Below are 12,171 nucleotides of genomic sequence, written 5' to 3' on the forward strand. Positions count from 1 at the left end.
AATTCGTTTTGCCGCGCCCTATCTTCCGGCTTTTCCAGGAACCGCCGCGAAATATTTTGCGGCGGTTCAAAACCGCCGCTAAACGTCTCCAAGAACCGCCGCTAAATGGCGTTTTTGTTGTAGTGTGCGCCGAGCTTTTGGAGCTTTCTCCTTCGTGTTTTTCATTGTTCTGAGCGGACAGCTCAGCTATCTTTCGCACCTCCGCCTAAAGTTCGGCGATTTGAGCTAGGAGCTCTGCCTGTGTGGGTTGAGGGTTCTCATTGTCAGCCATGTCTAAGGATCGGGAACCCTACAAAACAAAGTCATAAACTTAATAAAGGATGGTGAGGTCATATATATTCCGGCCCCACGGTGGGCGCCAAGTGTTTCGTTCTGGTACTGGGGTGGCCGAGCTTCAGCAATTCCGAGCAGGCAACTGTCTGAGAGGAAGAGCTATACGTCGGCCAGGATCGAACCCTGCTGCAGGAATACCTGCAAAAGATACTCCGACGCTCAAGTTAGTGATAATCTCGAGTGAGAGTAATTAAGTAAATATGAAGACTGAGAATGGAACCTGATCCTTAGCCGAGTATATTAGTTCGGCTTTGTTTTTTGGTTTCCCACGGTATCCCCCAACCCGGCAGGTCAAGGACTAATCCATCGCAATACTGAGCTCTATTTAAGGGTTTGCCGCTGGCCATTTAGTTCGGCTTTATAGAAGCTGTTTTACCCGTTTACTGTGGATAAGTCCGAGTTTGTAGGTTGGTTATGGTATTCTGTTTTGGTGATTAGGTTTGTTAAGCGCGTTTCTTATTTTCAAATGAGCGAGGCTGATCTTATCTGTTCACGTGCCGAGCTTTCCGGGCGGCCGAGGATAGTGGTGACGTATCAGGTATGTTGTTGGATAACTTTCTATTTTATATTTTAGATATTCATATATTAAAATTAAATTATAAAGTAAATTTAGGAAAATCAAAATAAAACATGATGCATAAATTATATGCGTACAATTATACAAATATAAATTTTATGTTGATGCATAAATTATTGAAAGTAAATGCACCATATATATAGAGCTTAATTTGTTCTGCAGAGAAGATAAAATACGGAAATAAATTAATTTTCTTAGTATGTATTAATTGCTTAACTTATATTTTTATCTAATAATAGAACATGTTAAATTTTTAATAGTAATCATAATTGTCATTTATTAAAAATATAGATTATAAATTATAATTAATGTGTTTGTAATTTTTTTAAAAAGAATTAATTTTTTTAGTATATATTAATTGCTTAATGATCTTACCAATACATATATGTTTAACCAAATTAATATAGGATTAAAATGAATTTTTAATAGAATTTTAAAACTCTAAACAATAAAGAAGTATTGTAACAGCTATCTTTTTTTATATTGAACCGCTCATAAGAATTTCTTATTTTTCAATCCCTTAGAAGTGTCTTTACTTACAAGAATTCAAGTGGTATGCATAAGTTCTTAAGTTTAAATCTTATTATTAAAAATTTACCAAACACAAAAGAGATGTAGTAGTTATTAGTATGAGAAGATTATATCATTTGAATTATAACTAGTTGACGATCTCAATACAAGTTTACATCAATAATTTTATTAAGTTCACATCATTAGACTATGTTGATGCATTTAAGTATTCTAGGTCACCAAATAATATTCCTTTTAAGTGAATTTGACATAACCAGTTTATTTCAAAGGATCAAAATTTATGCACCATCCTTTACAAAATAAGCTTAGAAATATTTGGTGTGTGGAAAGAAATGACATGCACGGAAAAGCTGGACTCTTTAATTTACTTTTTGGTTGTCATGTGTTTTTAATTTATTTTTTTGTATCTCTTTTCTTGCTGCTCATTCTGTGGGTATCTCATTTTCAAAAACTTTGTGTTTTAGTTTGTTTTTCTTTTGAGTTTTAAGTCTTATTGTTACTAAAAAAACAAAGCTGGACTCTTTTGTTATGTTGTTCCATGATCATGAATCATGACCGAGACTGTGGCCTATATCAAGAATGGAACCAAACTTTACTTTTTCAGGTCATTCTCACCTTATGAACAGTGCAGAACCACAATGTTTATGTGCTATAGAATTCAACAACATTGCATATCACATGGCAAGAAATTAATTACATATAAAAAGGGTATAAATGTGAGTGTGTGTGTGGTGTCTAAATACCATGCACAATGATTGAATTTCTTGTTCAAACTTGGTTACATTACATTACATGTGCAGATAGTTGTATCAATTAACAACATTATCTGTGTTGGAGATTACAAAGTTGAATTTATTAATCCAAAGCTGTATTTCTGTCCCTAAAGTTTATTAAACTTCGTCAAATTCTTCAATGTGTCTTCCACAAATTCATACCCTTTAAGTTATTATAAATTATTTAACACACATTTCCAACCATGATGTTTTTGGCAAGAAATCCCTCTCTTTGTTAAACAGGAGCATCAGATAAAAGAAAATTGTAGTTAAACTAAATCAAATACTTACCCAATTTAAGATTATTCAGTTATATTTGTTAAAATTTTAAGTATAAGTAATTTAGTAATGAGCAATATTAGGGAGTCAAAATATTATACATAATAAATAAAAATATATGATCAATAATATTTGTACTTTTAAGAGAGTGTAAATCACTCTCTTAACTTAATTGACAAATTAAATTTTTTTTATAACTATCTTCTCTCATTAATTACACCAAAAATCAATTTTAAATTTAATATTAACCGAATTTCAAAAAATTCTCTTTTATTATTACAATCATAATTCTATAATTTTTTTTCAAATAAAAATTTTTAATTCTAATATTTTTAATTCTAAAAAAATTTTAAATTACCTCGATACATTTTATAAAAAATAAAAACATCTTAAATTTGATTAGCCTAAATCAGAAACATCCAAAATAATTAGTTTTTGACCTACAAAATAAATAATAAATAATAAACTAGTATCAATTCATTGATTATAAAAATTATGTGTTTAAAATTATAGATATTATACAAATAAAATTATGGATGTTAAATTAAAAATTTTTACAACTTCTACTGTACAACTCATATTTTACATATACACTATTAAAAAGTAAAAATAAAATATAAAATATAAACAAAAATTAAAAAATAATTTTTTAAAAAAATATTAACTCATCATATTAAAATTAATAAATAAACATACATATAAATATTAAAATAATTAAGATCATGATCCATTAGTAGTGCACATATAAGATAATTTGAAGAATACAATAAGACATATAATTCAAAATTTGGTATAAAAATTTATTAATTATGAACATCATATATATGAAATTATAAATATTATGAGTACAAAATTATAGATGCTATTTGTTATGATGGGTAACCAGAGATTAATGGGCTGGATTCGCTGGGTTGGCCCAATCGTGTGAGGAGAGAAGCCTTCGAGCGTGTTCGCGTCTTTGGGGCCTCCGTCCGACTTGTGAGTATGAGTGAATGGGGGTGGTACCTGCAAAGACACTCCGATGCCTAAGTCAGCAAGGGTATGAGCAAGTTTAGAGAGTATTGGGACTTAGAGATACCTGAGGGGTGTCAGTGTATTTATAGTGGTGAACCAATAACCACCGTTGAAGTAGTTCCACCTTTTAAGGTGGATAACCGTCCCTTTATCTTAGGGAAGTTGAGATATGGCTCCTGGAAGTGGGTTGAGAGATTTTAGGGGCAGTTACTCGTTTGCATGAGTGTTTATCTGCCAGCTAATCTTCGTCCCTGACTTCTTTAGAGCAGGTCGTGGCAGGAACCGACTTCTTCAGGGGTAGGTCGGTGTAGGATGAGGCTCAATCCCTTGGGTTGAGCCTTTTGTTTGGACCTGGGCCTTAGCGTTAGGCCAGGATATGAACAGTGCCCCTACTCGAGTCCAATTTCTTTCAAGAATTGGGTTCGAGTATTTTACTCGGGGTTGTAGCCGACCTGTAGAGGAACCGACGTGATTTTTCGGAACCGACGTGACTTTTTGAATTTCCACAGTCGCGTCTAATCAAACATCGCATCCGTTAGGAGTTCGTGTATCCATACGTAGGGATTAATTGTATTGGTAATGGTGCACCCATTAATGACTGCTTCCATTTTTACCATTATGCCCCTAGCGTGTTTATAAATACTTTTCCTTTCTTTCATTGTTTCGTTTCTGAAAACTTCATATTTGCGCACTCTTGTTTTTGGAGAAAGCTTCGTTCTTGCCTTCAGTTGACTTGCTATTCCCCTTGCTTCAGAAGTAAAGGTCAGTCCTTCTCCTCTATCACAAAATACTTTTTATTTGCATGTTTTTGTTTCGAAGAAGTGTTTGACTGTAGTTTTAGCCGTTCCGTTGGTTTCAAAAACTTCTGCCTCAGACCCTTAGAAACTTTATTTTGATTTCTTTCCTTTTTTATTTGTAGGATTCGTTGCCCCCTTTAGAAAGATGTCTACCTTAGAGTCTCTTTCATTATGGGTCGACGGTACAGTTCTTGGGGAGGAACCTTGGGTGGATACTGACTACATCACCGATCTCTGCATACGTCATAGGCTTTGTACTTCTGATGAGGATGATCCAAAATATGAACTGATTGCCCCGGGTCCAGAAGACCGGGTTTGTTTTGGGAGGAATTCTGAGGCATCCCCTCATTTTTTCTATATGTATGAGAGCATGATTACCCGCTTAGGTATTTTTCTTCCTTTTTCCGACTTTGAGATAGCTGTTTTATGTCACTACCGTGTTGCTCCTACCCAACTTCACCCTAATTCTTGGGATTTTCTGAAAATTTACCAATTTATCAGCCATGCATTAGACTTTCTGACTTCTTTGAAGATTTTCTTTTTTCTCTTCCACATGACTAAGCCCTTCAGTGGGCAAAATAACAAACAACAATGAGTGTCTTTCCGGGCTATACAAGGCCGGAGAGTTTTTACCCTTTTTGATGAATCCTTCCACGACTTCAAAATTTTCTTTTTCAAATTTCAAGCTGTAGAGGATCCACACCCCTTTTTCCTGGATGAAAATTCTTCTCCTCATTTTCCCCTGTACTGGCTAGAGGCCTCTCCTTGTGAAAAATATGGTTTGGAGGATTTGGATGAGGTGGAGGCGGCCATTGTGGGGTTCCTCCGAGAAGTATGGGGGAGAGCCCCTTACCTGGATACGAAAAAATTTCTCCAGGGGTCTCCGACCTTTGTCCAGGCTCAACTAGGTAGCTTTTTGTTTACTTATCCTATTTTCCGACCTGATGGTCGCCCGACTTGTTTTCTCCGACTTGTTTTACTGACTTTAGCCTCCTAATTGCTTTTTACAGAGATGGCGAAGAAGAATTTCAGGGAGTCTTATCAGAGAGTTCAGGAGGCCAAGGCGAGGTCCCGCGCCAGAGTCGACGGCGCCAGGGCAGCTGGTCCTTCTCTTCCTTCTCCTCCCCCTCCTCCTCACAATTTGGGGACCCCCACCCGACCTATTGTTATTCCTTCCTCAGCCTCTTCTTTGCCATCCCCTCCTCCCTGATCTTCCCCTGAGCCAGAAAAGAAGAAGCGCAAGACTTTAGAGTCTAGCTCTTCTTTTGAAGGTGACGCCAAGGTGGATGCACCTCAGTTTGTTTGGAAGCATATCTATCCTCATACTCGCATAGGTATGGATGATGCTTCTGTTCGAAACCACCTTACTATTCTGGCTCAGGAGAGTATCAGGGCAGCAGGGGTGTGCACAAAGTTCTTTGATATTTTTGACAAGACTCCCCTTAGCTCTTTGGGTTCATCCTCGAGGGTTGAGGAGTTGGAGGGGAGGCTTCACTTATATCAAGGGCAGGAGAAGGTGCTGAGGGAGGAGGTCGCCAAATTGAAGGAGGAGAGGAATGGCCTCCAGGAGAGGGAGAGGAAGTTGCAGGCCTAGTGTTCCATGGCGGAGGGCCTAAGGGAGAAGACGCAGGAGAGTTATTCAAGCTTGTTTGAGGACCTTGTGGAGGTGAAGAAGGATTTGATGAGAGCTCAGGAGGCCTATACAGAGTTGGAGGACTCCATTGCTGACGGGGCTGAAGAAGCATGGAGGATCTTTAAAGAACAGGTCGGGGTTCTTGCTCCCGACCTGGACCTCTCTCCTTTGGATCCGGATAAAATTGTGATCGACGGAGCTATCGTTTCTCCTCCCTCTCCCCGATATGTCACTGAGTCTGATCTAAAGACTCGTGGGCAGAGGATAATGGAGTCCCCTCCCCTACCAAAAGATGCCCCGAGATCTTCGAAGGCTCTTGGAACTTCCACTCCGTCTCCTATGGACATTTCTCTTCCTGGCCTTGATAGTGCTCCGACTACTCTCCCTGACTCTGGTGGTGCTCCGACTATTCCTCCTGGCTCTCATGGTAACGTCCTTCCTAACTGAAAATTGATTGTGGCTATATGGGGCCCGGCCTGTGGGTCCCCACTTTTTAAAACTATTTGTTTTTGTGTTGTGGTGGTATTCTGCTGACACTTTCTTGGCCTTTTATGGCCGTAAACAAAATATTTAAAAATACCCTTTTTTAGATAAGGGTTTAGGTTATCTTACTTTGTCTTATTGTGCGCATGCTTGTCTGTTTAGGTTTTAAAAAATCTTTTTGATCTTTGTTTTGAAAAACCTTTTTCATGGCTGACTGTCCCTTCTTTCTTTTAAGTCTTTCTTAAGGACTTGGGACAGTCTTTGCCTTGGTGCTTTCAATAGGTTTTCTTATCTCTTTTTGGTATTCCTTATACTCAATTTTTGATTTTATTGAGTTCTTATGACTTAGGTTATTTTTGCGATGCGTTTCTTTGCTTCTCGATTTTTCCGGCTTATAAGTCGGATGTTTTCCGAGTTTTTCACGATCTACTTTTATAACCTCTTTACACCGACTTGTACCTCGTCATTTCATCCTGACGACCATCTAGGTCGGTTCATGGGATTTTCACGCTTTGTCGAGCTTAAGTCGGCGCGTTTTGTAGAAAAAAAAAGAAAGCGAGAAGGAATTTATAAGAGATATTGTAAAAGATCTTTATTTATTTGCGAAGGTACTTTACTGCTACTAAGAGTTTTTGACTGTTTATTGTCCCTTAGTCTCTACTGTGATACCTCGTTAAAAACCCCCCTTCAGGAAAAACCCTTTTCTTTTGGAAAAAAACCATGAAGTTGGGAAAAGAGTACATCAGGGAGTAGAGTTCGCTTTTAACTGTAGTACCTTTTCATATTACAAGCATGCCACGACCTAGGTAACTCGGTGCCGTTTAAGTCGGTCACCTTGTAATAACCTTTTCCTAAGACCTCACTAATCTTGTATGATTTTTTCCAATTAGCAGCGAGCTTCCCTTCCCCAGATTTGTTGACTCCAATGTCGTTTCTGATTAAGACCAAGTTGTCTGGGGTGAAACTCCTTTGAATGACTTTTTTGTTGTATCTGGTGGTCATTCTTTGCTTCAATGCCGCTTCTCTTATCTGGGCTTGCTCTCGGACTTCGGGGAGCAATTCAAGTTCCTCTTTGTGCCCCTGTACATTTCCAACCTCGTCATGGAAGATAACCATTGGACTTTGTTCGTCGATTTCTACTGGTATCATGGCTTCCACGCCATAAACAAGTCGGAAAGGTGTTTCTCCTGTGGTAGATTGAGGCGTCGTCAGGTAAGCCCATAACACTTGTGGGAGCTCCTCAACCCAAGCTCCTTTTGCATCTTGTAGTTTTTTCTTTAATCCTGCCAGTATGACTTTGTTAGCTGCCTCGGCTTGTCCATTTGCTTGTGGATGTTCCACCGAGGTGAACTGGTGTTTGATCTTCATACTGGCTACCAGACTTCTGAAGGTAGAGTCAGTGAAATAGGTTCCATTATCTGTGATGATGGAATGAGGTATTCTATATCTTGTGATAATATTTTTGTAGAGGAACCTCCGACTTCTCTGGGCCGTGATGGTGGCTAATGGTTCTGCTTCTATCCACTTTGTGAAGTAGTCTATTCGTACAATTAAGTATTTGACTTGTCCTGGGGCCTGGGGAAAAGGTCCTAACAGATCCATCCCCCATTTTGCGAAGGGCCATGGAGAAGTTATACTGATGAGCTCCTCGGAGGGAGCCACGTGGAAATTTGTGTGCATCTGGCATGGCTGGCACTTCTTCACAAATTATGTGGCATCCTTCTGCAAGGTCGGCCAGTAGAACCCAGCTCGGATTACTTTTCTGGCTAGCGACCTGGCTCCGAGGTGGTTTCCACAGATCCCATTATGAACCTCCTCTAGTACTTCAGTGGTCCTTGAGGTCGGTACGCACTTCAGCAATGGTGTTAATATCCCTCTTTTATAGAGGATATTTTTCACCAGAGTGTAGTATTGTGCTTCCCTCCGGATTTTCTTGGCCTCTTTTCCTCTTTGGGGACGATGTCGAATTTTAGGTATTCGACCAAGGGATTCATCCATCCGAGATTTAGTCCGGTCACTTCAAGGACATCTTGTTTGTCCTCTGCTTTCACCACAGAGGGTTCTTGGAGAGTTTCTTGGATCAAGCTTCTATTATTCCCCCTGGTTTGGTACTTGTTATATGTCTGATCTCGGTTTCTGCAAAGCGCCCGAGATGCTCCAGAGTTTTTTCCAAGTATCTCTTCATATTTGGGTCTTTGGCCTGATACTCTCCATTTATTTGGGAGGTCACCACTTGAGAGTCACTGAATATCATCACTTTTGTTGCACCGACCTCTTCTGCCAGCTTTAAACCTACAATAAGGGCTTCATATTCTGCCTGATTATTAGAAACTGGGAATTTAAATTTGAGGGAAACCTCTATTTGTGTTCCCCCTTCATTAACCAGTATTATGCCTGCATCGCTTCCTTTCTTGTTTGAGGATCCATCTATGTATAGTTCCCATGTAGTTGGCTTTTTCTCTTGGTCTCCCGCATACTCCGCTATGAAGTCGGTGAGGCATTGGGCTTTAATTGCTGTTCGGGTTTCGTACTTCAAGTTGAACTCAGAGAGCTCTATTGCCCACTGAACCATTCTCCCTGCAACATCCATCTTTTGGAGGATTTGCTTCATAGGTTGATTCGTTCGGACTCTTATTGTGTGGGCTTGGAAGTAAGGCCATAACCTCCGTGAGGCTATTACTAAGGAGTAAGCAAACTTCTCCAGTTTGTGGTACCTTAGCTCAGGGCCTTGTAAAACTTTGCTGGTGAAGTACACTGGATGCTGCCCGACCTCATCTTCTCGTATCAGGGCTGATGCTACAGCTTTGTCTGCTACAGACAAGTATAGAACGAGCTCTTCCCCAACTAGAGGTCGGGTCAGGATTGGAGGTTGGCTCAAGAACCTTTTAAACTCCTGGAATGCTTCTTCGTATTCTGGAGTCCATTCAAACTGACATCCCTTTCTTAGTAGAGAGAACAGTGGAAGGGATCTTTGTGTTGATCCTGCTAAAAACCTGGAGAGGGCTGCAAGTCGAACATTCAATTGTTGAACCTCTCTTAAGCAAGTTGGGCTTTTCATTTCTAGGATGGCTTTGCACTTATCGGGATTTGCTTCAATCCCCATTTGCGTCAGCATAAACCCCAGAAATTTTCCAGCCTCCACCGCGAAGGTACACTTTGCGGGATTTAGCATCATCCCGTGTAACCTTATGGTGTTGAAGACTTGTGAGAGGTCCGTCAAGAAGTCGATTTCTTCCTTTGTTTTTACCAGCATGTCGTCTACGTAGACTTCCATTAAGTTCCCGAGGTGGAGAGCGAACACTTTATTCATCAGCCTTTGATATGTAGCCCCGGCATTCTTTAGCCCAAATGGCATGACCATGTAGTAGTAGTTTGCTCTAGGCATGATGAATGATGTTTTTTCTTGATCCGACTTGTACATTGGGATCTGGTTGTATCCCGAGTAGGCATCCATAAACGACAAGTATTGATACCCCGAACTAGAGTCCACTAGAGTATCAATGCTTGGGAGTGGATATGGGTCCTTGGGACATGCCTTATTCAGGTCGGTATAGTCGACACACATCCTCCACTTGCCGTTTTGCTTCTTGACTAGCACTACATTTGCTAGCCATATTGGATATTTAACTTCTCTGATGAAGCCGGCTTCTAGGAGTGCTTGTACCTGCTCTTCCACCGCTTGAGCTCGTTCTGGGCCGAGCTTACGCCTTCGCTGCTGTACAGGTCATGACCCCGGATATATTGAGAGCCTGTGGGACATGAGCTCGGGGTCTATCCCTGGCATGTCGGAAGCTTTCCAGGCAAAGAGGTCAGAGTTGTCTCTTAAGAGCTTTGTCAACCTTTGTTTTAAGGTTTCCTCTAGGTTGGCTCCTATGTTGGTATTTTTTCCTTCCTCTTCGCCGACTTGTACTTCTTCAGTTTTTTCCCCTGGTTGTGGCCGCAGCTCTTCTCTGGCTCTCGCGCCACCGAGCTCTATGGTGTGGACTTCTTTACCTTTTCCTCTCAGGTTCAGGCTTTCATTGTAGCATTTTCTTGCCAATTTTTGGTCTCCTCGTACCGTTGCTATCCCCGCATATGTTGGGAATTTCATGCAAAGGTGGGGGGTAGACACCACTGCTCCGAGTCGATTTAAGGTAGTTCTACCAATCAAGGCATTATATGCTGACCCAACATCGATGACTATAAGTTTACACTCAGAGTTTTGGATCTTTCCCCTTTTCCAAAAGTCGTATGGAGGGGCAGGAATCCTAGTGGTTTTATTGGCGTGTCGCCTAGTCCGTACAAGGTATCAGGGTAAGCCCTTAACTCCTTTTCATCCAACCCTAGTTTGTCGAACGCGGGTTTAAAAAGGATGTCTGCTGAACTCCCTTGCTCTATTAGAGTTCTGTGGAGATGGGCATTTGCCAGGATCATGGTTATCACCACTGGATCATCGTGTCTAGGGATTACTCCTTGCCCATCCTCCTTTGTAAATGAGTTAGTTGGGAGGTCGGGTGTTTCGCTCCCAACCTGGTAAACTCGCTTGAGGTGTCTCTTGCGAGATGACTTGGTGAGTCCCCCTCCCGCAAATCCTCCCGAGATCATGTGTATGTGTCTCTCGGGAGTTTGTGGTGGTGGGTCTCTTCTGTCCCTGTCATCTCGCTTTCTTTTCTCATGATTGTCTGACCTTTCCATGAGATATCTATCAAGTCGGCCTTCTCTGGCCAGCTTTTCTATCACATTTTTGAGGTCGTAGCAATCATTTGTTGAGTGACCATACATCTTATGGTACTCACAGTATTCGCTGCGGCTTCCTCCCTTTTTGTTTTTGATGGGCCTAGGAGGTGGCAATCTTTCAGTATTGTAGATTTCTCTGTATACATCCACTATGGAGACTTTTAGAGGAGTATAAGAGTGATATATCCTCAGTCTGTCGAGACCGACCTCCTCTTTTTTCTTGGGCTCTCTTTCTTTCTCTTTTATCGAGTGGGGGTGTCCAAGTCGCCAACTCGGCTCTCGTAGTCTGGCATTCTCCTCCATGTTGATGTACTTTTCTGCTCTTTCTTGTACATCACTCAAGAAGGTGGGGTGCCTTTTTGATATGGATTGCAAGAAGGGACCTTCTCTAAGTCCATTTACTAGCCCCATGATGACTGCCTCAGTGGGTAGGTCTTGAATCTCCAAGCACGCTTTGTTGAACCTTTCCATGTAGTCCCGTAAAGGTTCTCCGACCTCCTGCTTTACTCCCAGGAGGCTCGGTGCGTGCTTTACTTTATCCTTCTGGATGGAGAATCTCATTAAGAACTTTTTCGAGAGGAACTCAAAGCTGGTAACTGACCTTGGAGGGAGGCTATCGAACCACTTCATCACCGCTTTTGACAGGGTGGTCGGGAAAGCTTTGCACGAGTTGCATCAGAAGCATCAGCTAGATATATCAGACTTTTGAAGTTGCTTAGATGATGCTTCGGATCTGTAGTTCCGTCATAGAGGTTCATATCGAGGCTTTTGAAGTTTCTTGGAACTTTTTCCCTCATTATGTCCTCACTGAATGGATCCTCTCCTCCTAGGGGCGACTCTTCTCGGTCGCCACGGGAGTTCCGGCTTCTAAGGGAGGATTCTAGCTTCAAGAGTTTTTCTTCTAACTCTTTTCGTCGCTCTATCTCTTCCCTTAGATTTTGCTCCGCCTCTCGTTGTCATTCTAATTCCTGTTCCAGCTATTCCAAACGACCTTGGTGGCCATGGACCAACCCCATTAGCTCGGCTGCATGGGGT

At 41.0% G+C, this 12,171-nt stretch overlaps 1 protein-coding gene across 1 annotated transcript; it reads left to right on the forward strand.

Annotated features, from left to right (window-relative positions):
- The first annotated feature begins 5,904 nt into the window (after nucleotides 1–5,904).
- LOC148547260 (uncharacterized) lies at nucleotides 5,905–6,384 on the forward strand. Its single transcript, XM_088496525.1, has one exon. The coding sequence runs from the start codon at nucleotides 5,905–5,907 to the stop codon at nucleotides 6,382–6,384; it is 480 nt and encodes a 159-aa protein (XP_088352651.1).
- Nucleotides 6,385–12,171: the final 5,787 nt, after the last annotated feature.

The sequence above is a fragment of the Arachis ipaensis genome, chromosome B8, assembly GCF_059453495.1.
Source record: "Arachis ipaensis isolate K30076 ecotype BB chromosome B8, ASM5945349v1, whole genome shotgun sequence".
Lineage (NCBI taxonomy): Eukaryota > Viridiplantae > Streptophyta > Magnoliopsida > Fabales > Fabaceae > Arachis > Arachis ipaensis.

What these genes read in the sequence shown, in the direction of transcription:
- LOC148547260 (XM_088496525.1), top strand. Translation starts at nt 5,905, where the DNA reads ATGGCGGAGGGCCTAAGGGAGAAGACGCAGGAGAGTTATTCAAGCTTG.